The 26387-nt window shown below is 48.9% G+C and overlaps 1 protein-coding gene across 1 annotated transcript in view; it reads right to left on the minus strand.

The window, feature by feature from the left end:
- ABCC1 (ATP binding cassette subfamily C member 1 (ABCC1 blood group)) overlaps positions 1–26387 on the minus strand; it is a 145805-nt gene that overhangs the window by 66921 nt on the left and 52497 nt on the right. The window contains exons 6-10 of the mRNA XM_090276966.1: positions 16521–16582; positions 14985–15116; positions 6289–6519; positions 5414–5591; positions 3980–4141 (exon numbers count right to left, since the gene is read on the minus strand). Of these exons, the coding sequence (XP_090133092.1) occupies positions 3980–4141; positions 5414–5591; positions 6289–6519; positions 14985–15116; positions 16521–16582 (765 nt within the window). The remainder of the gene's footprint in view (positions 1–3979; positions 4142–5413; positions 5592–6288; positions 6520–14984; positions 15117–16520; positions 16583–26387) is intronic.

Below are 26387 nucleotides of genomic sequence, written 5' to 3' on the forward strand. Positions count from 1 at the left end.
AGACCGCAGCGACTGCAACAACTACCGGGGCATCTCTCTCCTCAGCGTCGTCGGCAAAGTATTCGCCCGGGTCGCTCTTGCCCGCCTGCAGACCCTTGCTTCCCGCGTCTACCCAGAGTCCCAGTGTGGCTTCAGAGCTGGCCGATCAACAGTGGACATGATCTTCTCCCTACGCCAGCTGCAGGAGAAATGTCACGAGCAGCATAAACCACTCTACCTCGCCTTTATTGACCTCACGAAGGCGTTTGAGCTGGTCAGTCGAAGCGGACTCTTCAGCTTGCTACGGAAGATTGGCTGTCCACCACATCTGCTTGCTGTGGTCATGTCCTTTCACGACAACACGCACAGCACGGTGTCCTACAACGGCGCAACCTCTGAGGCCTTCCCAGTCAGCAGCGGAGTAAAGCAGGGCTGCGTCCTCGCGCCTACGCTGTTCGGAATCTTCTCCTCCATGCTCCTCCAATACGCCTTTAAGGACTGCAGCGAGGGTGTCTTCATTCACACCAGATCCGATGGCAAGCTCTACAACCTGGCCCGTCTACGAGCCAAGACCAAAGTCAAAGAGGTGCTCATCCGTGAGATGCTCTTCGCCGACGACGCAGCTTTGACATCACACTCCAAAGAGGGACTCCAGCAGCTAGTCACTTGCCTTTCCCACGCATGCAAGGAGTTCGGACTAGCCATCAGCCTGACGAAGACGAATGTTATGGCTCAAGGCACGGGGACTCCCCCATGCATCACCATCGACGGATACACCCTGGAGGTTGTCAACGACTTCACTTACCTCGGGTCCACCATCTCGAGCTCTCTGTCAGTCGACTTGGAGGTCAACCGGAGAATCGCCAGGGCAGCCACAGTTATGGCCAGACTGAACCGGCGAGCGTGGAACAATTCCAGCCTCACTGAGAAAACCAGACTGCGCATCTACCAAGCCTGCGTACTCAGCACTCTCCTCTATGGCAGCGAGACGTGGACCACCTAGGCAAGGCACGAAAGGAAACTCAACAGCTTCCACATGAGGTGCCTGCGACGCGTCCTGCATGTCGCCTGGCAGGATAAGGTCCCCAACACCGAGGTGCTGAAGCGAGCCAATATGAGCAGTTTGCATGCAGTTCTTAGCGAGAGACGCCTCAGGTGGCTCGGCCATGTCAAAAGAATGGATGCAGGCCGTATCCCCAAAGACCTCCTCTACGGCGAGCTAGCAGAAGGCAAGAGGATGACAGGGCGCCCAAAACTGCGGTTCAAAGACATCTGCAAAAAGGACATGACACAATGCTCCATCAATCTCAACACATGGGAAGTTCAAGCAGACGACCGCCTAGCCTGGAGGCTCGCGGTCAGGCAAGGTACGTCACACGCGGAGGCTGCGCGCAACGAGGAGGCGGTCCAGAAAAGATCGAGGCGGAAGCAGCGTCAGCAGCAGCAACAACAGCCATCTGCCTTCACCTGTACCAAGTGCGGCAGGGATTGTCACTCCCGAATCGGACTGCACAGCCATTCTCGGCGGTGCAGATAGACTCTCAAGAAGCTACGCCATCGTCTCTCGAGACGGACGGCTGCCGACGACGACGACGAGGCTTTCTGTCCCTTTCTTTCTTCTCCTGCTGGGAATCCCTATGATACAAATGTTAGGATGCTTGATGTTATCCCAGAGGCCGCTTAGACTACGATCATTTTTTAAAAATTCTTTTATCTTTTTGCTTTTCTGATTGGTTATAAACCAGAGAAGGAAAACTCTGACTCCAAAAAACCTCCGCTGCCTTGCGGCATACCTCTTCAGGGGAAAGGCTAAGGGAGTAAACCCTGACAGAAAATCCGGAGCCGGAGTCCCTAAGGCGGTTTGACGTTGTAGTCAACACCGGCAACTCCTGCGGCGCACCTGAAGCCAAGCTGTATTGACTCCTCCGTCTTTCCCTTGGACCCTTCAGCTGCGAAGAGAGGGGGGGTCTGCTGCATGGGCAACAGCAGACCCTCCATATCACCCTGCCCAGGCTCTGTAGCTTCAGCTTCACTGGAGAGGACACTCCAGCGTCATCGCAAGATGTCGATTCAACACGGGAGGAGACAGATACCGTGTCACTCCCGAGTCGGACTGCACAGCCATTCTCTGCGGTGCAGATAGACTCTTAAGAAGCTACACCATCGTCTCTCGAGACGGACGGCTGACGACGACGACGACGATTGGTTATTTCCACTAGGCTGCCTTTCAGGTCTTTGATACATTCTTCTATGTTAGCTAATCTGCTGTTTATTCCTTCTAATGTATTTTTCATTTCAGTTATTGTATTCTTTGGGTCTGCTTTGGTCTTTCCTATACTTTCTTTCTCTTTGTTGTTCTCCCTATGTTCCTCTATTCCACTCTCAAGTTTGGTGAGCATCCTTATGACTGTCTCTGAATTCTTTAGCAAACAAATTACTTATCTCCATTTCCTTAGGGTTTTTATTCTGGGGGGTTTTCTTATTATTTCATTTGAGAGAAATGCTTTTGTCTTTTCATTTTGCTTGACTTTCTATGTTTGTTTATATAAATTAGACAAAGTAGCTATCTCTCCCAGTCTTGAAGAAGTGGCCTAATGTGCGTGGCAGGTGGTTTAAGCAGGACGGAGGAGGTGTGACAGCTCTGCCTAAGGCGAACAGGGCACTGGCCTACTGAGCTGGAGAAGTCACAGGCAGGGAGGACACGTGGACAGTAATGCCCAGTTGATCCTGCTTGCTCCCTTTGTTTGGGGCTGAAATGGGGTCAGGTGCTGTGTCCAGAAGCACACTGCAGCAACCTTGCAGGTAAGCCAGAGCACCTGGATAGAGCCCCCACCCACCCTATGGAAATGGAGGGGGACACAAAAGTGGCTTTCTCTGGTCCTAGCCAGATGGCTCAGTTGGTTGCAGCATTGTCCCACACACCAAGAAAAGGCTGCAGGTTCAATTCCCAGTCAGGGAACATACCTAGGTTGCAGGTTCAATCCCTAGTTGGGGCACATGCAGGAGGCAACTGATCGATGTTTCTCTCTCTCTCTCTCTCAAATCAATAAGCATATCCTTGGATGAAGATTAAAAAAAAAATTTTTTTTTAATGGCCTTCTCTGGCCCCTCAGACCCTGGAGAACTCCTATAGTCCCCAGAGAGCTTCTGCAGCTCTCCGGTTTTCTAAGTCTCTCTCTTGTGTCTAACCCAAAAATGGTCTTATGTATAAGTGACCTCTGTGTAGGCTCCTGTGCTGGGTAGTTTTGGGAATCATCTAGATCCAGGCAGGCGCTTATGGCTCCTGGGGCAGTAGTTGGTCTGACTGGAGTGGTCCCAGCAGGAAGGCCAGGTGCAGTTGGTGACACCTGCTGTTGCTGCTTGCTCCCTTTGTTCAGCCGCAAATGGCTCTGGGCAGTGTAGCTGTTAATTGCTGTGTTGACCTTGCAGACACGCCAAAGCCCAGCTGCGACTAACCCTGTGGAAGTGGAGGGGACCTCAGGCAACAGCACCACCCACTCCCCCAGCTCGAGAGTTCCGGCAGGGCTTCCCTAACTTCCCAGCCATCTCTATGCAGTATCTTTATCTTATTTGTTGTTCAGAAGCTGTTCATTCTCAGCACACCTTCGCTGACTCATCTGAGGTATTTCTATCATTTGCAACTAAGAGATAGTATCTTGACCAACATAATTTAGGACTAGTGAATAAATGAGGTAGGTTAGCGTTTGGGAGAATACTGTGGCAGAAATATGGTGTGTATGTTGTTAGGGTGGTTAATTACATACGCTTTCAAGAAAAGATAAATGCGAACAGCCTGCCACCAAAGGGAACAGAAACCTAACAACTGAGGAAAGAAAGAAAATATCCAGAAATTGGCTGATGGGTCAGAAGATAAAATGCAAATGACAGCAAGAAATTCTAGTGAGCTATATGACTTCCCATGGACACCAGCTCCCTCACCCCCACCGCCCACACACAGAGGTCCCTCCCTACATGACTGGAAACCACATCAAACACACACCAGCCACAGGAGGTAGAGCGCAAGGATGACTTGCAGAGGGGCTGACCAGATCATGTTAATGTACGTGGTCAGGTCCATGAACCTTTGGGCATCCACAGACATGAGGTTGACGATCTCCCCGACAGTGGAGGATTTTCTGGCAGAATTGGTGATCACCAAGGCCTGTGGGACAAAGTAGAGGGAGAGAGGGTGAGTGTGGCAGGTGAAGAGCCCTGGACTCTGCCTCCAGGCTCATGTGAAGGAGGGAGACTGCTCAAGTGTGGAAAGGCCACTCTTTCCCCTTCTCCTGCCGACTTCTGCCTTCCCAGTGCGTCTTGTCTCCTCACAAAGCCCTCACTCACATCAATGGCGCTCACTGCCTCCTCATTTTGAGCTCTCCAATATGGAAGGGACCTCAGAAGTCACCTAAACCTGGGCTTTGCACATTTTTTCATGTGCACACACCTCACCTGGGATGTTTGTTACCACACAGGCTCTGATTTAGCAGGCCTGGGGCAGGACCCGAGACTATTTCTCACGGGTTCCTAGGTGATGCTGAGGTTGATGACCCCCAGATACACTGAAGGACCAGGGCTTCTCAGTGTTGGCATTCCTGACATTTGAGCCTGGGTCATTCTTGGTGGGGCTCTCCTGTGCATTATAGGATGCTTAGCAGCATCCCTGGCCTCTCCCCACTAGATGTTCCCACCCCTATTTATGACAACCAAAAATATCTCCAGATGTGGCCAAACATCACCTGGAGGGACAGAATCACCCTGGTTCTCAGACATAGTTTCACACTATTATCTGGGGACTTTCAGAAATACTGATGCCTGGCTCCCATCCTCAGAGATTCTGATTTAGTTGGTCAGGGTGCGACCTGGGCATCAGAAGCTTTTAAAGCTCTCCAGGTGAGTCTAACTTGCAGACTGGGCTGAGAATCAATGATCTAGTCCAATTTTCCTGACTATTCCAACCCATGGGGCCCAAGCGGTGTCCCTGCCCTACCAGCTAAGGAACAAAGGGATCAAGAAGGGAATCCAGTTTCTTTAAAGCTGTGCACAAATGCCTGCTAAGCACTCTATTATCCAGGGATTGAGCCATCTGCTCAGTTCAAATGGAGAGTTAGAACAAGCTCAGAAACAGACTATGAACAGCAGAGCAATGATTTGAATTTGGATTTCCCCAAGTCAAGCACCACCTAAGAAATTCAATTTCCCATGGCTCACACAGGGATTCAGGGACATCCTACAGATGCACCCCTGAAATCAGCTTTGCTGAGGCCAAATGTGTAACCGTCACTCTTTGCCATTTGCAGTCAGTTAGGCCACCCCAGTACTACTGATCCAGAAGTTGAGCATGCAATCTCCATGGTGGTCCCCAAGTCCCTACGGATTCTGGGGCCACAGCAGATGTCAAAGCCGGCCCCCATGCTTGTGACGTGGCCTCACCCACCTTCCGATAGACAGCGCCAACGATGGCGGTCTTGATCCTCATGCCGCTGACGAAGCAAATGTGGAAGTACTGGTGCAGCACGAGGGTCTGCAGGCAGGTGCACACAAACAGGAGCGCCGTGTAGAAGTAGCCCTGCCAGTCCGGGGCCTTCTTGTCCTTCACAAAGTTGATGAGCAATCTGCAAAGGAGCAAGGACAAAGCCCAGAATGACGTCACACCGCGCCATGCAAGTGGAAGGGAAAGCCCTTCAGTTTCGGCATTTTGACCTTCTCCCAAGCCAGGTGAGGCGAGCATTAGTCCTTCAAGTTTACAGATGGTGATCTGAACGCACAGGCTGCCCAGACCACTCACGTATGGCAGGTGCCTTAGGCTTCTCACACTGACTGTTCCGTCTCATCCCCTATGCATCACCAAAGGTGACCCAACAGAGAGCACAAGGGGACAGAGCAGGGAGGGTTAGAGAACAACTGTGTGGCCCCAGAGAGTCACACGGAGAGAGGAAACAAAGACAGTGAGAGAGAAATAGAAAGAGGGAGGAAGGGAGGGAAACACAGAGAAGTGATGACCTCCTCCTTCCTTTCTGGTTTGAGGCTGCAGCTTTCATGGGACCTGGTGTGTTCTTCACTTCCTAAGACAATCCTCTATCTTCCCCCTTTTGGCTTCGAGGGAGCCTAGTAGGTTTCTGTTACTTGCAATCAAAGTGGCCTTAATTAAGATGCTCACACAGCAAAGCACTAAGCAAAGCAAGCAGGGGAAGAGCCTGGGCTGTAAGCCCCCTGGAGCATGCCACATGATCCTAAGGGAGAGTTAGGAGCATCCCAAGAGAAAGGTCAAGGATGTGAAGAGTCACTCAGCTGGGAGGGAAGAGGTCTTACTTCAAGATCTCCGGGCCGGTAAACATCATAAGGTCGTGCAGGGCCTTGAATAGGAAGCTCATGAGAAAGTAGGGCCCAAAGGTCTTGTAGAGCACCTTGAACAGGGACGGTTCCCGCTCCTTCTGGGGGGACTTGACAATCAGAGCCTCTGCCTCCTCATTCACATCCACCTTGGAGCTCCCTTTGGGCTTGGCAGGTTCCTTGGAGGAGTACACAATCTTCACCGGCTGCCTGAAACACAAAGAATGCAGAGCGATGTGGGGTCTGCCAGAGAGTGAGGCCCCCAACTGCAGGAATGGGCCAGAGAACCTGCAGTCCAGGGAGGCCCCGCCAAAGAAAACCAGTGACTGCAGACGCAGCTTAACACAGTGGTTATGAACATGGACTCAGGATCCTGGCTTGGCTACTGGCCAGCTGTGTGACTTTAGGCAAGTTCCTTAACCTCTCTAGGCCTTAGTTTCCTCATCTGTAAAATGGGGATAAAAGTAGGACCTACCTCATAGGGCTGTTGTGAAAATTAAATGAGTCAAAATATGTGAAGGGCACAGAGAAATGCCAGCTCGAAACAGATTCAATGCAGGCGCTATCAGAAACCCAGCTGGCTTCGTAGAAATTGACAAGCTAATCCTAAAATTTATATGGAAACTCAAGGGACCCAGAATAGCCGGAACTATCTTGAAAAACAAAAACAAAGTCAGAGAATTCACACTTCCCGATTCCAAAACTTACTAAAAAACAACCATAATTAAGGTAGGCATAAGGAGGTGGGCACACATGGGTCAATGGGACAGAATTAAGAATTCAGAAATAAACCCAACTGATTTTTAACATGGGTTTCAAGGTCATTCAATGGGAAAAGAATAGTCTTTTCAATAAATGGTCCTGGAAAACTAAATGACACAAAGAATGAAGATGAATGGTTACTTCACATCATATACAAAAATTAACTTGAAATGGATCAGACACCCAAACATAGAACTAACACTACAGAATTCTTGGAAGGCAACATAGGAGTAAATCTTCTATGACCTTAGATTTGGTAATAGATTCCTAGATATAACACCAAGAAACATGAGAAACAAAAGAAAAAAAAATAGATAAATTGGACTTCATCAAAATGAAAAACAATAGTGCTTCAAAAGGCACCATCGAGAAACTGAATCTTCACATAGATTTCATTAGGGAAAAAAAAAAAGCGAAAGACAAGCCATGGAATGAAAGAAAATATTTGCAAATCAGAAGTCTGATAAAGGACTTATAACCAGAGCACATAACACATTCTCCCAACTCACTAAGAAAAAGACAACCCAGTTTGAAAGGGGCAAAGAGCACATGCAAATAGCTGTAAGCATATGAAATGTTGCTTAACATCATTAGTCGTCAGAGAGATGCAAACCAAAACCGCCCTGAGATATTACTTCACACCCACCAGGACAGCAATCACCAGAAAGTCAGATAACAGGTGTCTGCAAGGCGTGGAGAAATCGAAACCCTCATACATGCCCCTCTGGAGTCCCCGCTTTCAGAATAGGATATTGCAGAAATGACGGAGCATCACTTTCAAGATTAGGTTGTAGAACACACTGTGGTTTCAACTGTTTGTCTCTTAGGTCATTCGCTCTGGACACTCAAGGAGCCCCCTCCGGGAAGCCCCCATGGTGAGACCTTGCCCATAGCCAACACTAGCTTGCCAACCCTGTGCAACCTGGGGGTGGATCCTGCAGCCCTGGCCATGATACTGACTGCAACCTCATGAGAGACCCTGAGCCAGAACCGCCGCCCCCCCCCCCCCTTAGGCCACTCCTGGATCCCTGTAAACGTACATTGTTTTTTAAGCTGCTAGGTTTGGGAGTAATTTGCTATGCAGTAATAGATACACCCCCAGCTCCCATCTACCAAAATGCAGTTAAAGCAACATCCCCAAATGGCAAAACATGGACTCTAAGCTTCATCTCCATCCAACCCTAACATTTACAACTTACAGAATTCTTCCACAGCATGAGTTCACTGACTAGCATTCGATTTCAGGGGACTGTTCCATGTCACATCTATGCCACGCCTACCCATCTGGACCACATGAAACTCCCCCTCTGGAAACCACAGCCTTCCAACTTGCCCTGGCTCTGACCCCATCCAAACCCTGGGCACGTCTAGGCTCTGTCAAGTCCTTATCTTTCTCCTCTGTGCTCCCTGCCCCAGGAAAGGACCAGAAATATGCAAGTCATCCTCGACCCCCACCTTTAGGCTCCCCAGGTCCAATCAGGCGTGTGTCCTGTCTGTTCCACTTCCGGGTGTGTGAGGTCACCTATTCACTCTTTCCAGCTGCACAGCCTCCAACCCACGCAAGTGACCAGTGCCAGGACCTCCTCCCCACTCCCTTCCGTTCTTATCCCCTTACAACTAATTCCCTGTGCAGCAGCCAGCGGGATCATCCTAAAGGCTCCCCACTCTCCTCCTCCAACCCCACGGATGGCGTCGCACCGCGTCCAGTCAGATCTCCTCTCTGTGTGAAGCTGTACAGCCTCCTATGGCTGCTGGAACAAACGACGACTAACCAAGCGACTTAAAACAACACAAATGCCTCATCTTGTACTTCTGAAGGTCAGAAATCTAAAGGGAGCCCATGGGGTTGTGTTCCTTCTGGAAGCTCTCAGGGAGAACTGGTTTCCCTGCCTCTCCAGCTTCTAGAAGCCCCCTGCATTCCTAGGGTCGAAGCCCCTTCCTCGAACTTCAAAACCAGCAACTCAGCATCTTCTCTCTCTCTCTCTGACCTCCTCTCTCCCTCTTATAAGGACACTTGTGATTATTTGGCCCATGCAATATACAACAATCTCCCCATTCCAAAATCCTTCACTGAATCACATCTGCCAAGTCCCTTTACCGTGTAAGGTAACATATTCGCAGGTTCTGGGCACCAGGACATGGACATCTTTGGGGAAGAGGAGCATCATTCCGTGGACCACAGAGGATTGTTTGTTTTTCATGTTGTTCACGTGACCACGTAAGGTCTTTTCTTGCCCACTTTACTGACACTCCTTGAAGCTGGGTTTCTGGCTGGGGTTTTGGTATTTCTTCCAGCACACACGCCTTCTTGGCAAGGAGGAGGAGAAGGCAAGCAGAGAGAAAGGGGGTGGCTCAGCCCTCTGCTGTCCATTCTCTCGGCACCACTTCCCAAGCTGGGCCCTCGCCCTGGGCCTGGGAGGCCTGGCTAACCCAGTGCTATTTTCAGTGGCTGGAGACAGGCTGCCAAAGCACCAGGGAGAAGGTTTCAGGCAGACAGAGAGGAGGACGGCTCACGGCTTGGGCCTGGGTGGAAGAGGTCAAGAACAATGGATAGGATCAGCTAAGGCACAGTCAGGAAGAAAAATACCCAGTGGCAGGCGGCCTGTGGGGAAGGTGCTCCTGGAAGGGAGAGGTAGCAAGCAGGAAGTCCGAATGGTGAGCTGGGAGGGGAATGGAAAGTTAAAGGGGGACGGGCAGAGTCAGGAGAAAATTGCTCAGAACAGGGCAACAGAAACAGATGCGGAAGATGGAAACCGGGAAGAAAAAGGGACTCGCTGACTTGACTAGATTTTGATGTGGGCAGAGGTGCCCATCAGTCACTCATCCATGAATGAACAGGACACATGCTCTGGGCCGAACACTGGGGAGAGCCCCACCATCAAGAAGCCTCGGGAGAGAAATGGACCTTCACAAGCCTGTGGGAGCCAAGACCTGCAGCGTACGGGAACAGGTCCAGTGGGAGAGAGGAAGGGGGCTCCAGGCCAAGGGAACAGGATGAGCAAGGTCTGGAACTAATGATTTTGAAAAGAGGGGAGACACCTCTTCCAAGTAGCACAAGAACCTCAAGGTAGTCAGAGCAGGGTGGGGAGAACAGCAGTGAGGAGCTATTGATGGCTTTGTCATTTGTTAATAAGATTGTTCATCTTTTGGCTCGGGTAAAATCTCAAACTTAAAAATATCTTAACTTCATTAAAATTCCACATTTCTAGATATACTCTGAGCATGGTCTTTGACCCATAAAACCCAATATAACATAGAAGGGCAGTTCTGATTGACAATCATGGAGAAAGGATTTTACAAACTTAAAGCATGTTTCCACTTTTCTTGGAGCTCACACTATATAGGACAATGGTTTTGGAAATCACAGAAGGGAGTGATTCCCCCCTCACCCCCTTCTCCCCCACCCCAATAAGCCCCTCTTTGGAAAGCAGAGTCCTGGAAGGATTTTAAAAGTCACTTACAAATGCCCCACCAAAACTCAAGATGTTCTTCCTTTTTATGTTTTTGTTTTGTTGAGTGCTTCTTCCTTCCTCCAAAAAGTCTTCTCAAGGGTGGTTGTTTTGCAAATTCGAATTATCTGATTGTCACAGTGACTAAACCAGAGATGGGCCCTTTTGTGAAGTGCAGAACAGTCCCAAAGGAGGAAGATCCCAGTGGGCATCCATGTAGGCAAAAGGCTGGCCTAAAATTACCTAAGTCTAGAATCCAACGCCAGCTTCTGACATAAATACACACACGGTATTTTCTTTTTTGCAAGTTTAAATATGCCTCAATTTTATTTTTTCAGGAATGCAATTGAGACAGGATAGTAAGAAGCTAGAAAATTGCTTGGCAAATGGAATAGGGAAACTGAGACAGCTGAACACAATGGCCAAACAATTTACACCAGGATACAAAAGGTCACCTTCCTAGAGATAAGACTAGGCCTTAGTTGTATTTTGGCTCCAAGCCCAGAAAAGCAGCAAAACCAGGTGGGCAAGGCCAGAACAATGGCAATAACTAAAGACCCTCTGCTCTGTCACTGACCAATCAGAGGAGACCACAACCCTGTAAGGGCACACCGGGAGAACTGATGAGTACTCTGCTCAACCCCTCCCCTGAGACCACCCCTAAGATTCCCACCTGCCAGAAAGGGATGAAAGCCTCAACACAAAGGACTCAGCTTGCCAGCTCTCCCTCTGGGCAGCAGCCCGCCCTGTTCCCTTTCCCTTCTTTTGCCCCCACAAACGGTCTCCCAAACTCTAAGGCAATGGGCAGCTTGTCCCAGACTGATCCTCTGAACCTCTCACCAAGGCCCCCTTTTCTCTTGACTTCCCAGTGAGCCAAGGCAGCCCAGCCTAGGCTCTCCCAGTGCTTCTTGAATGCTAAGCTCTTGTTTCTTTGTCCCCAGCTTTAATAAATGTACCCTCAGAGTCACCTAAACTCATGTTGCAAAATCTTCCCTACAGGAAACCAAGAACCCACACCCTACAGCCGGCCCTAGGCAGACTTGCTCAGGGCCAAGCCCCTGTCCAGAAACACAATGACTGTGCAAATTAAGGAAAGACTGTGTTTTGTTAGGAACTTTGCCAAGCGTGGTGTCCACTTAGCAAAAACCTGGTCTGTGAGGGCGATGGTGGGTCTGGTCTCCAGGACCACACAGACCCAGGCAGCTAGGAGTTGAGCTGTGGCAGACAGTTCTCCCCTTAGGAACCAGCAGCAGCGACTCCTTTATATCCTAGAGCATCTACATATTGAAGTACATGTCATTTATTATAATCCCTCACCTTTCAGTTTTCCTTTAAGGTCTAGTGATTTTTAAATTGGATATGTGGTAGGTTATTTTTGTTTATCTATTTCCTTAAAGTTGAGAAAAAGAATGAAGAAATAAAATGGAATCACTATCATCAAGCTGCTAAATTGCTAAAATCAAGTGGCTGAGGCCTGAGGAAATGCTTCTGTTCTTGTTTGAACTACCCTAGGAACTCAATCAGTTGAACTTTCCAGTCCTGTGTCAACACTTGGGTTTACTGTACATCAGATCTCCAGGCAACCCTCTGATTACCTCCTGAAGGACAAAGGACAGACTGTTCATGTAGCCAGAACACCTGACATCCAGGAAGCAGACCACCAGTCACCCAGAAGACTTCCATCTCAGACCAAGCCAGAGGTTAAGAATGCAGGACTGATTCTTCTCAAGAATGTACTGCTTACCATTAGAACTCTTAGCTTTTCTTTCTCTTTGAAACCAAGTATCTATATGACTGTTTAAATTTAGTTTTAAACCCTAGCACTAGAAATCATCTCTCTTTCACTCTATACTCCTCAGAGACCTAGGCTTTCCCCCGGATAATCAGCAACCCCCGAGGTAACATAAGATAGTAACCCAGACCTGACTAATGATCACAAAGTCTGGACCCCTGGCAGGCTAAAGGGAACATCTTTCTTGGCCTATGTTAGTTTCCCTGGCTACTTTCCCATGAGACCAGACAGAAGGACTCAGGAGCAGACCTCAGAACTGTCCTCAAGACCTGAAGAAATGACTTATTATCCTTACCTTACCTCTGACCAATCAGCTCCCAGCATGACGCTCACACTCCTAACCCCTGATGTCTTCTGATTTTGCCTTATACATAATCTGTACCCACATACCATCAGAAGTCAGGTCTCAAGCATCAGTTTCCTGTCTCCGGATTGGCCAATTCAATATTAAACTATATTTCTTTCCATACTGCAAATTCCTGCTGGTGCATTTCTTTGGACTAGTGTGTGCAGGCCAACAGACTCATAAACGCTGGGATCCCAGGAACATACTCTGGATACTGCCCAGTTTTCTTCCCGCTTTGCATACCCTAAAACCCTTTACCCTAAACCTTTATCAATTATTTCTAGCCAAAGCCTCCAGACCTTTTGAGTTTGTCTTACAAAATCCAGTAAAGGTGTTACAAAATCTTTGTCTTTGAGGGGGCAAAGATTCAGAAAGGTTGAGAACCGCTGCTTAATACACATACTTTGAAGAGTTCTGTTTTCTTTTGTTATTTGCTGTTTGCATTCCTTTATGAAGCAGAGACAATTAAGTAAAACGGTCACCCTTTCTTTAAACACTACTGCTTTTTTAATATATAGCTTTACTGGGGTATAACTGATATACAAAACTGCACAGGTTTCAAGTGTACAGTGTGATTTCTTTGGTGGACTCATACGTATACACCCATGACTCCACCAAGGAAATCAAGAAAATGAACACAACCATTGCCCCCAAAGGCTTGTCCTATCCTTTTGTCATTCCCTCCACCCACCTCTCTACCTCTCCTCTATTCCAGGCAACCACTGATCTGATTCCTGTTCCTACAGAATGGTTTCCATGTTCTAGAACTGTATATAATGGAATCACCTAGTAAGTATGTACTCTTGCCTGGCTTTGTTCACTTGGCATAATTATTTCAAGACTTTCCCACGTTGTGAAACATATCAAGAGATGATTCCTTTGCACTGCTGAGATGCATTCCTTTGTACGGCTACACTGTGATTTGTATGTGTCCGTTCACTGATTAATGGTTGTTTGGGTTGCTAAGCTACCACGAAGCTGCTATACAAGTCTTTATGAACATGGCTTCAGTTCTCTTGGGTATACACCTGAAAGTAGAATGGCTGGTGGTACTATAACTGTTTATAACTTTTTTAAAAAGATTTTATTTATTTTTATAGAGAGGGGAAGGGACCTGGCCCACAACCCTGGCATATGCCCTGACCAGGAATTGAACTGGTAACCTTTCGGTTTGTAGGCGGGCAGTTAATCCGCTGAGCCACAACAGCCAGGGCCTGTTTAACTTTTTAAAAAATGCCGAACTCTTTTCCAGAGCCACTGAAGTTTGTATAGTCATACCAGCAGGAACCACAGTCCAAAATGGCCTTAACCTACAGAAGGCCAAAAGTTGAAGAGAAATTTCCACTCCATTTTGTTAAACTCAAAACCATTTGACAGAAACCAATGAAACACTGCATTTTTTAAAATTCAAAGGTGGAAACGACAGGGTGAGGGGTGGGAGGTGAAGAAGGGAGCACAGATCTGACTTTTCAGAGGAGTCACTCAAGGCTAAAGGGAGGAGCTGAAGGGGGTGGAGGTCGAGATCCGAGGCCAAGCAGCCAAGCCTGACACCCCTGCCCAGGGTGCCACTGCCTGTTCCCCAGCAGCCCAGGGCTGGCACAGGCTCCCTCCGTTCTCCAGCTAACTAAAGAGGCCTCCCTGCAAGAGCCCACACCAAAACATCTCAGCCTAGAACAGGACTCTCCTCTCACCACCCTCATGTCCGCAGGGCTTACAGGTGCCGTATCTGGTTTACAGCTCTGGGAACAGCGTGAGTGACCTCTGTGCCAGTGTCCCAAAGCAGTGAACACCCCCAAGCTGAGACCCCGTAAAGGCCCAGGTGTTACAATGGAGCCAGAGCCTCTTGGACGGCCCACACTTGAGCCCCACAAGCCAGTTCTCACCGTGTTCTCCCAGGCAAGATGGAAGCGCACGGGGGAGTGAACACAACCTGGACACTACTACCTGCACAGGGTTTTCACATGACTTACCAGACGACAGACAGCTTACCATACGACACTTATGCCACTGAATTCTCAGAAAGCCCTCTGAGTAGAAAACAAGGCTCCGGGCATAAGGAACTTAGGCAGCCTCTGAGGCCCCGTCCCTGGTCTCCCTCCAGACCCGCCTTCACCAGGGCAGCCCCACTGGTTGGTATAAACCAGAATTCACCGAATGCCACCTTGAACTTCTCACTGAACCTGGGCTCAGACCCTAACTCACTCCCACGGCCAGACTCCTGAAAATACTTCTCCTCCTTTACCTCCTGCTGGTGGTGGGAAGGAGGTGACCCGGGGGCCTGAGAGTGTGCCTGCCTTTCCCCTGTGGCAAGAGGACTCACACTTACCTTCTGGACTTGGCACATTCCTTCTTCCAGTTCTTTACCAAAGTGGGTACAACTTGTTCTGACGTGTCCTCCTTATTCAGGGACCAGAGGTCAGTGCTCTTCAGGGGCTGGCGGTAGCCACGGACCATCAACCTGGGGCAGAAACATGAGAAGGAGGCGATGAGAGCCGAAAGGAAGAGGACGATGGCCCTCACTGCACACGCCTGCCACGGCCGTCGCCACCTCTGTGCCGCCACCACCGCCACCTCCACGCCACAGCAGCCCCACGACCAAAGATGGCTGAGCAACTGGGATAATCTGAACATGAATGGACACTGGGTACATTAAATAATTATCACTAAGTTCTGTTAGGTTACCCAGGAAAAATGGCCTCATTTTTTAGAGATACAAACAGAATATTTAAAAGGGAAAAATCAGGATGGCTCCAATGTACTTTAAAAAATTAAGGTTAACATGGCAGAACGTTAACAACTGTTAACTCTGGGTGGTGAGCTTAGTGACGTTTATAAGACTAGTCTTTCTACAGGTTTGAACACTTTCATAGTAAAAAGTAAACCTAATACTTTGACCTGCTATTTTGAAATAATTTCAAACTTACAGAAAAATCACATGAACTGTACAAAGAATTCCTGTCTCCCCTTCACACAGTTCACCCCTGTTAACGTTTTGCCATGTTTGCTGTATCATTTTCTCTGTCTCTACAAATACACACATGCAAACACTTTTTTTCCTGAATCATTTCAGAATAGGTTGCAGACTCTATACACTTTTACCCCTAAATATCAGTGTGCATTCCCCTAAGAAAAAAAGACGTGTAAAGACGTGTTCTTATATAACCAGAGTACAATTATCAAAATCAGAAATATTAGCATGGATGGCACAGCTCCCAGCCCATATTTAAATTATACTAACTTTCCCAATGGTGTTTTTTAACCGTAATTTAAAAAATAATTAGTTATGAAAAATATTCAGTTTTTAAAATGCTTATAAAAACTTTATAAAGGCAAGGACAACACTCACCAGGGGAAGGAGGAAGATTTAAGTCATCCCCAGTAAGACGCTGACAACATGCAGGGGTGCGGTTAGGAGGAATGCACACAAAAGGCCTGGAAGGGAGCTTATCAAACTGCTGCCTGGGGTTGCCTCTGGTGCTTTTGTTGTTGAGTTATGCATGTTTCTCTTACCCACATTTCCCACAGTGCACATAAATTATGTTTCTCATGATGAAGGGTTTGAAACAATGCCAATACTAGTAATTATTCCTAATGTAAAAAAATAGCCAAATCCAAAGTGAAGCCAAGAGCGTGCTGCTTCTGACTGCCTCAGGCCATGCCGTCCACAGAGGGCTGAGTGCTTTACACTTCGTGCAACCCCACAGTTCATGCATGTGAATGTGGGGACAGGTCGGTGTCTCTGAGACCCATGTCTAGGGCAGGCACACTCAGGACACCACTCTGCCACACATTCACCCTCTCCCTCGACCCCCAACCTGCCCCACCCCCACACTGCACTTGAGGCAGGAGGGTCAGGCCTTACCCCGTGATCCACCAGAAGGTGATCTTGGAAAGGAATGATGCGCCGGATTCTGGGCAAGGGTTCTAGTGGAGAGAAAACACAGGGTGGGGAGGAGAAGGGAAATGAATGTTTCAACTTCTCATCTATGACCGCTCTTGCCAGGGAGCTATCAGTGGTCCCGACTTCTTCCCAAAGGACCGGCAGCTACTCTCACACCACTGATTTGCACCCCAAAAAGATGTCTCTCCTGAGCCCCAGTGGCCTTAAACACATGGCAGCTCCTCCACTTTCACCCAGCAAATATTTCTGAATGTCTAATAAGTGCAAAAATGGCACAGGGCCTTATCTTAGATCCCCACAGCAACCCAATTTGTGCGGTGCTACTGCCGTCCCCACTTTACTCCATGAGTTCTTTCATTTGCACATTCATTTAACAAATATTTTCTGAGCATCTGCTATGTGCTTAGCCCCGGGTATACAAATCTCAACAAACAGATGTAACCCCTCCCTTTAGGAAGCCCACACACAATACACCAGGGTGGTAGTAGTAACAATAACAACAATACGTGTCAGCCCTCTCTACTAGCTCGCTGTGTTCTGAGGGCTTTACCTAAAGTATCTTATTTAATCTTCCTAACTACCCAAAAAAGTAGGGAAAACATAAACTTCATTTTATAAGAAAAGAAACTAAGGGGCGCGGGATGAAATGACTGGCCCAGGGTCCCACACAAGAAGTGGCAGAAACGGGATGTAAGCTCCCGTCAGACCCCAGAGAAACACATTAATAAACGATCTCGTGAACAAACACAAAGCCACAACCGCAATGGGGATCACACCCTGAGGGTATGTCAGCGGGATCACTGGTGTCGTCCTGGGCTCACAGTGAGAGAGCCAAGAGGGGATGGGGACTGGTCTAGCTGATGGCAGTCAGGGAAGGTGCTCCTGAGTTAGCTGTTCAAGCTGAGGTCTGAAAAGTGAGTAAAGGAGAGAGGCAAGGTGGTCCCAGCAGTGAAAACAGTTTGTGCAAAGGCCCGGTGGTATATGGGAGCATAACCTCTCCTCCAGGGACCAAGAGGGGGTCTGGGCACTGGAGGCTGTGCATAGTCTACACTGGAGGCCACGTAAGGAATCCTGGTCTTCATCCTAAGAGCAACGGGAACACACAGACAGATTCTCAGCAAGCTTTCAATGAACCTCTTTCCTAAAGCAAAAGATGAGCTCCAACTGAACAGCACACAGACAAAGAAAGGGACAGCAGCGTAGAGCATCCGGGATTGCACACACGGACAGGCTTTCAATGCGGAAACGTTCAGGTCTCAGTTCTGAAATACCAGCTTCAGGGAAGGGGGTCACCATGCAGTGACGAGCTCTTCAGCTGAAGAAGGTGGTCAAGGTTCCAGCACTTCTCAGAGATGAGGCATTGAGAGACTCCCTCAATCCAAGTCGTTTGCATCTGGGCTGGAAGCACTTTTAGAAAACACCATATCTGCCCCCACCAAAGATTCTAATTAAGCTGGTTTGAGGTGAGACCAGGACATCTGAGTCTTGTTTTTAACTCCCAGAGCCTCCTCTGCAAAGTAGCTGGGCAGGAAATGTACAAGATAAGCCTAGAACACCTCGTCACACCCGACACCAAGGAAACTAAAGTTGAGTAGCACTGCTAAAAGTTCTCGGAAGCCTCCAGGAGTGGCTCCCACTAGCCCAAAAGGGGGCAATCTGAGCTTCAATCAGGACAGTAAATAGAATGGACTGAAACACAGCACGTATATTTAAATACACACGTTCATATTGATACCGAGAAAGAACCACCTCTTGGTGAAACTGATGAAAAGACACTAGTGAACCAAGTCGTTGTTTTGAAAACAGAAAAGAGGTAGGAAACAAGTATTTTTCTCGTCTTTCCTAAATGACCTACACCAGTGGGGAACCAAAGAGAGGAGAGGAAGTGTCTTTGCATCCAAATAGTCCAGCTAATAAGTGAAAGAATGATATAACATGAGAGTGTGTCATGCTGCAACCACAGTGCAGTATTTGATGATATCAAGGTGTTATTATTAACGCTTTTAGGCCAGGTAAGAGTTGCACTGTTTAAAATACTTCTTTCTGATACTATCATTGGAACAAGTTGGGTGAAGGGCACACAGGAACTCTACTATTTTTGCAACTTTGTGAATCAAGTTATTCCAAAATAAAAACTTACTAAAAATTTAAAATTCCTTCTCTTTCAGAGATACATACTGAGATCTCTGTGCATGCAATGCAGGGTGAAGAGTCCATGGCAGTTCACAATACTATGCTGTCCACGTCTGTGCACAAGTGAAAGTTACCAGCATGATAAGCCTCCCCTGGATGTGATTCAAACACACTTCTGGGGCTAGAACCAGCAGGCTCCACTCTGGGGCCCCGGGCCTGGCTGTCCCAGAGTCACCCAGGTGCCCAGGTTCCCAAACCAGACCAACTAGATCAGTACCTCTAGGGTGGGGCCCTGGCATCAGTATATTTTTAATAAAGTAAATCAGATACAACTGGCACAGACCTACATTCCAGAGCAACCTAAAGCAGAGCCAGACAGACCTCAGACCTGAGTTCAAATCCCAGACCTGTCATTTTCTAGCTGAATGACATTGGACAAGTTGCTTCACCTCAAAGCCTCCGTTTTCTTATCTGGGAAATGGGAGCAGTTAGTCCTACTGCTCAGCCTACCTTGCAGGACTGCAAAACGGAACAAGTACAATAAGGTTCACGGGAGGTCCACGGGACTGTGTTATAAGCTACGATTCTTCCAGCATAAGGCAGCAATATTATTCATGGAAGAGGTGATGGCATTTGCTCTGTAGGCTGTACCCCACCCCCACCCCGGAAGTGGGTGGGTTATTAGGGAATCACAAAGGCACATCAACTGTAGCCCAATTCCTACCCATTGTGAAAGGCTAAGCAGTGCTGGCAGACGAGGGCAATGGGGTGGGGCAGAATTGGCAATGACTCATTTATTTCTTGAGCAAACATTTAGGGAGGACGTGCCTATATGCCAGGAAGTAGCTAAGGGATGGGGACGGAGCCAGGAAGAAGAGAGCGTGGTCCCTGCCCCATACAATATCCCACCTGAGGGGAGATGAACAGGAAGCAAACCAAGATACAAATAAATATATAACTATAAACGACGATGAGAACTGCAACAAAGGGAAAAGCAAAACAGGATGCCAGAGAGAGAAGGGGTAGGGAACAGAGGTGGCTTATGTGTGAGGCAACAGCAAACCCGATGGCCAATGGGCTGGCCACTCAGAAACAGTTTTATTGGGACACAGCGATTCTCATTCATTTCCAAATGTCCCTGGTTGCTACAAACACAGAGTTTACTAGTTCTGACAGAGACCATATGGTCTGCAAATATTCACTATCTGGCTCTCTACAGAAAATGCTGGCTGATCTCTGCTCACACCAGACCTCATGATACCCTAGGACACAATGATTATTAAAGGTAAAACTAGAACCCGGTCTTGCTTCAGTCTTGGCATCAGTGTATAGTTGTGCAAATTAAACCTTGCACACAAAGATGCCCGCCTAAGGGGACAAGTGGGGGCTGAAATGCATTCCGTGCCCAGCTCAACGAGACCACCAGGTCCTATGCCAGGGAGGGGCTCCATCAGCTTAAGAGAAGCAGGGTCTGTCTCAAATTCATCACTGGGGTGGGGGGTGGGGTAGGGTGAGTCATCTTTCTCTAATTTTCCCAGAGGCAAATTAGAGGTATACATAGCAGGCATGTGAGGCATATACCCACAGGGGCCTCACAAATTCTGTCATTTCACAATCAGGCAAGTTCAGCTGTAGGTCAAGCAGCCTGTGGATTGTACAACTGAAGGTGAATTTGTTCCCTTCATACCCAACTGCACAGGGAAGACCATAAGAAATGATGGCCCCGAGGGAAAAACATTAATCCTCCCTCCAGCTCATAAAAATCCCAACCCCTGTGAGGAAATTTGCCCTGCAAATTCAATAAGGCTGAGTTATTACCATGAACATTCCAGTTTCTAATTTGTACACTCCAAGAGCTTTGTCCAATTCGTCTCCCCAGCCCTCCTCTGTCCAAGTGATCCAAACACAGATTTGCAGATTACAGGAAGTCACACTGGGCTGACACAGAGTCCCCATCACCAGCACGGAGAAGGAAGTACTGTATCGATTTGGGAACAACTTTCTGGAAGTTCCCATCTGACATGAAAGGCCTCATTTAATAACGGACAACTGGAGTATTAAGTAGCCAAGAACTGATAATAAAAAGAAGAAAAATCAAGCAGGATGTCCCAGTGTGATGCATTAAGTACTGAGGCAGAGCTGCAGCTTGGGGCTTCCAGCCTCTGAGACTGAAATGGACTAACTCCTGACCCAGGGCAGAGGCTCATCAACTGATCCCCCATTCGTTTAGAAGCGAGAATAATTCACACACCCCCAGCCTCAAGGCAGAGGAGAGAAAGTCTGATTTATGCAAACAGAGCTGTGTTCTTCTGCATCTTTATGCAGCTTCAAGTGATGTGACCAGAAACCATGCAGATTACACTAACTGGGTACAAAAGCCCCAGGCACTGGTTCTTTAACTACTCTACTCACTCATTACCTCTCACGCTGGCGCAGTTTGGGGACCTCGTCCAGGTCCCCACACCTTTTCTGGTTTTGATTTTGCTTTTAGTTGGACTGTCTGCCAGTGACTCCCACTCTGCATTTCCTTAATGCCCGGGAATAAGGGATGAGTAGACAGCAGCAGAGCTTCAAGCAAGGATTTTCGAATGTGGCTCCCATTGCCAGCAACCACAGTGCCTGGGAATTTGCTAGATATGCAAATACTGGGGCTGCGCCCAGATGTACTGACTCAGAAGTTCTGGGGCTGGGACCCGGGGATCTGCTCTAACAAGGCCTCCAGGTTACACCATGCCAGCTCAGGAGTTCGAACCCAAAGAAAGGGCTCCCGGGTGCAGCCTCGTAACTTATGCGAGACACTTCACCACTCTGAACTTCGGTGTCCTCAGCTGTAAAATGGGGGGAGAGTCGTGATCCTGCCTCCTTGAGTTGCTTCCAGGATTAAATAAGTTAATAAATAAAGGCAGCACCCAGGCTGCTATTATCATTACTGGTTGGAATAATTTACATGTCCAACAATAAAAGAGATTTGTCGCTACACTCACAACATTGCTGGTGTTTGCTGGCTCCGCTGCTTGGAGCTGTGGGAATCACCTCTGAGCTCAGGACCACAGTTTCTTCTACAGTAGCACACACCACGTGCACATCCTCTTGCCATGACCTCCTCCATTTTTTCCTGGATGTTGATGATCTAGTGCACACAGGGTCCCTGTCCAGCTCAACCTTCACTCTACCTGCCCAGGTTCCTACAGTGGCTTCCTAAGTGCCACCAGCCTCTCCACGTGCCATGAACCTTCTACCAGTCATCAGCTGGAGGGATCCCAACCAGAGTGTGTCACTCCCTCACTGAAAATTCTTCCACCAGGTCCAAATCCCCAGTCCCCGCAGTGACACACTGCTCCCTGGCCAGTCCTACCCAGCCAAGCAAAACCCATGCAGTTAGTTCCCAAACACTCTCTGGTTCCCGCACATCTCCAGACCTCTGCACATGCTGGTTCCTCCACACGTTGCCACCTACCCTCCAGCCTTCATCGTCATTAGCCTGACAAGGCCTCTCCTTTCTTGGACTCAGGCCTCTGCTCCACTGGATGCTGGCCCTGGAGCCCCCAGCACTTCCCTGCCTCAGAGCCTCACTGTCCTGCCTGTGGCCACTGGCTTATTAGCCTGCTGCCCCTCCTCCACCGCCCCTCAGAGCAGTGTCAACGTTTGCTCATTTCTAGGGACTCAGAGCCCAGCTCAACCGCCAGCACAATGCTGAACTACTAAGTGACCAAAAGTATAAAGGAGAAAGGAATTCAAAAAATGGTGTTTACAATGCTTCCGTCAACAGTCTAAACTCAGTGGTTGTCTCAAGGATGTGAGGGCTTAGGGACTAACCATGAAGGGGCGGGAGGAAACTGTCTGGGGTCCTGGTAATGTTCTCTATCTCCAGAAAGGCTTAAGTTATTCATTTATCAAAACCCCATTAAATGGTATTAAGAATCAGGAATGTCACTGTATGTAAATTTTACTTTAAGAGAAAAAAAAAGATAGTGAGCTCTAGGTAATGATTTGCACAATGAAGTGTTTGGGAGAAGAATACTTATCTATTTCAAAGGAAGTTTCAGATATCAAGAAAACTAGTGGGTGGGCTGGCGGGCTGGCTAGCTGGCTGGCTGTGATACAGGAAGTTTAGCAAAATGTAAACTGTACAATCTAGTGGGAGGGTAGATGGGTTCTCCCTGTTCAAGTCTTTCAATTTCTCTGTAGGTTTGAAATGTTCATCGTAAAATGTTGGAGAAGAAATGTTTCATATTTATGGACCAGGCTAAATACTACCTCTTACTCCAAATGAGCTGAGAGGTGTTTAGTTAACATGCCCCAGTGCACATCAATGGTGAGTCCCCGCTGGGATCTTGTTAAAATGAGAGTGAGACTGCTGCTGGTCTGAGGACCCCACCTTGAGAAATGAGGGTCTACCGCATGACCGTTATTGACCACAATGCCCCCAAATGCAAATGAAATCCCCTCCCCCAACCCCAAGCAGTAGCCTCTGGGCCAGCAAGATAAAGAGTCAGAGGCTGGGGAAGACAAGAGCCTGGTCGGCCAGGCTCAGCCACACTCAGGCTGAGCCTGGAGGACAGAAGGGAGCAGCCCTGCCAAGAACCCAGGGCCAGAACAGACGTCCGAGTCATGCAAGGGCAGGCCGCCGGGGTGACTCAGCAAAGGGAGCCTGGAGAAGCCAAGTGCAGCCGGCCGGCCCCCAGCCGGGCCTCACTTCACCCTGGCCACCTCAGGATTTGGCTGACTGCTCTCTGAGGACAGGGGACAGTAACTGCTGCTATTAGGGCAGGAGAGCGACAGGTTCTGAGGGTGACAGGGAGACAGGCACAGAAGGTACTAACAGTGCCCCCCTTCCGCAGATCTAGGGTGGGGAGCAGAGTGAGGCGAACACTGAGTGGAGCCTCAATCTATTTTCAAGACACCGCGGTCCTGAAAGGAGGGGCAGCGGACCGAAGTCCCCAATCTAAGTCACGTGACCTGCTTCCCTGCCTTCAGCTCAACTGTGGTTCCATGGTTATCTGTCTGCTGACTTGCGTCCCAGCTGTATCCTCTGAGACCAGAAGCTTCCTGAGGGCACATGGCAGACAGTATTTCCCAAAGACGGCCAGACGTTATCTGCCATCCCCCATGCTGGTCCCACACACAGTGAGATCTGCCCCGTCCCCATCTAGAGGTAGATCTGTGTCCCCTGACTGCTCCCAAGCATACTTTTGTGATTGCCTCAATCAAGAAAGGAGGGAGGGAGTGACATTACGTGACTCTAGGACCGAATCAAAAAAAGTGACAGAGCTTCTACCTGGCTCTCTCTCGAAACACTCAAGGTATCCATGCTGTGAGGAAGCCAGGCCACCTGGGGAGACCACAGGGTGCTGCCACGCCCGGCCAGGGCTCCAGCCATGCCCAAGTTCACGACCAACCTGTGAGTGAGGAAGCCAAATGCCTGCCCCTACGACCATCTGACTGCAACTGCAGGAGAGTCCCCAGGTGAGACCAAGCAAGCTGAGCCCAGTCACACCCACGAGGTGAGACAGGATAAACTATTGTTGTTAACTGCAACCAAAGTCAGGGTGCTTTGTGATGGAGTAACAGATAACTGCAGCAGGGCGTGAACCATCTCTATTTCACACACTGCTGTGTCCCAGAACTAAGCACCATATACAACAGATGCTAAATAAATGTCTGTTGAAGGGATAAAGAAACCCAGGTGGGATTTGCCCAACTCCGAAATGAAGCTCCTCTTCCAACACACATGCTGCCTCCACCATTAGATTTAGGGTATAAGAGTCTAACAGCCCACTTCTCTGGGCTTCGATTCCTAAAACAGAAAAAGAATGACTGGGGAGAAGATTCAGGGTGTCCCGGCCCCCACAGCCCAGCCACCAGCTGCTGGAGCTGAGCACAGCAGGCCACCCCAGGGTGGCAGGTCAGGCCCCAGGTCCAGGCTGCTGAGAACACAGAAAACACAAAGGGAGGAGGAAGTCAGCTCTATGAGCCACCTCCCTGCACACACATGCCCAGGAAAGAAGTGAAAGGAACTTGATCCAGATCCCCAGAGAGGGCCAAACATCTGAAATTCCCTCCCCTGTAAAGCACTCAAGATGGTCCACTGTGAGAGGGCTGCTTCTCGGGCCCCAGAGGCAGCCGGGAAGGTCGGGTCGCCCCCACACCAGCCTGTCAGCCCCATCTGGCCTCAGAGGAATCCAAGGTCTGCAGCCACTCAGGGGGAGTGACTTGTTCAGTGGGATTCCCAGCTCCACTGCCACACATCCACATATACCCACAAACACTGAGGACCAACAGACACAATAACCACAGACATCTGAGCTCCTCCTTTGTGCAAGGCATGGACCGGGACCCAATGGGCACTGCAGGCATGGTTGCTGCCTTTGTGAACCTTATACACATGTGAACACACATGCTCAAGAACACATGGACACATACATGCACACAAACACTCCAACACACATCTATATACAAAACATGAACATAAAAACAAGTTCACACATATGCAAACATGCGCACACATGCATCCACATATACGAACATACATATATGCGCACAAACCCATCTGCACAAGGACACAATTTGCTAATTTCTCGAACCCAGTTCCTCCTTGAGTGGGGAAATCCAAGAATGGGGCCTTTCAGGACACACACCAGGACACACACCAGGGCACAGGTTTCAACCTCCTCCTCCATGCTGCTGTCCCACAAGTCCCTTCATCACTGACAAAGGCAGTCTCAGCCTTTTGCTGAGGTTCAGGCCAGACCCACCAGAAACACAGCAACTGAAAACTGCTCCTGCCGCAATTTCACCCATGAACGACTGATTAACTGTACTTGAACAAAGCAACAAATAAATGCCCCAAAGGCTTCCTGTCCCTCTCAGAACAAAATCCACACAGCTCATCTGGCCTACAGGCAACTGTCCCACCTTTCAGATGCCACCCCTCGGCTCTCTCCTGCCTCTGCTGCTCCAGCTACGGTGGCCTCTTCTGTGGCCTCTCCCACTGTTCCCTCAACAGGACGGAGCAGCTCCTGCCCCAGGGCCTGTGCACTCTGCCTGCAATGCTTTCTCTGGGTATTTGCTCAGCTGGCTCCCTCACTTCTTTCCACCTCTGCTCCAATGTGGTGTCCCATGGGAGGCCTTCCATGATCACTCATCAAAAACTGCACACAACCCCCAACCACCATCTCCAATTCCTTTCCCTGCTTTCTTCTTCTTAGCATTTACCCGACCTGAGAGATATGTGGGTCCTGGATTACTGTTTGTCCCCACCCATGACAACTGAAACTTCAAGTGGGCAAGAATTCTGCTTTATCCACTGCTACAGATCAGGGCCTGGTACTCGGCACTGGCTGGAAGCGGGGAAGGACAGAAGGGAAGGAGAAAAGGAAGGAGAGGGGTAAGGAAGAAAGGATAGAGGGAGGAAAAGGGAAGAAAGAGAGGGAGAAAACAGAGAGGCCAGGATGACAATGCCTATGTTCCCTTTTATTCTCCCGGCAGGGAAGAATGGCCATCTCCACCTGTCCCCTGATTTCTTTCTGCACATTCAGGATTTCCCTCAAACTGACAGGACAAAACAAAGTTCTCAAACGCAAATCCCTCAGAGACCAGGCACATACCTAGATGAAAGAAGCAAGACTGTACAATGCAAAAGGGAGTGGTGGGGACTGTGGTAAACTAGGGCAACACGCCTCAGCTCTGGCCAAC

This window comes from Furipterus horrens, unplaced genomic scaffold (genome assembly GCF_987537825.1).
Source record: "Furipterus horrens unplaced genomic scaffold, mFurHor1.1.pri manual_scaffold_5, whole genome shotgun sequence".
NCBI lineage: Eukaryota > Metazoa > Chordata > Mammalia > Chiroptera > Furipteridae > Furipterus > Furipterus horrens.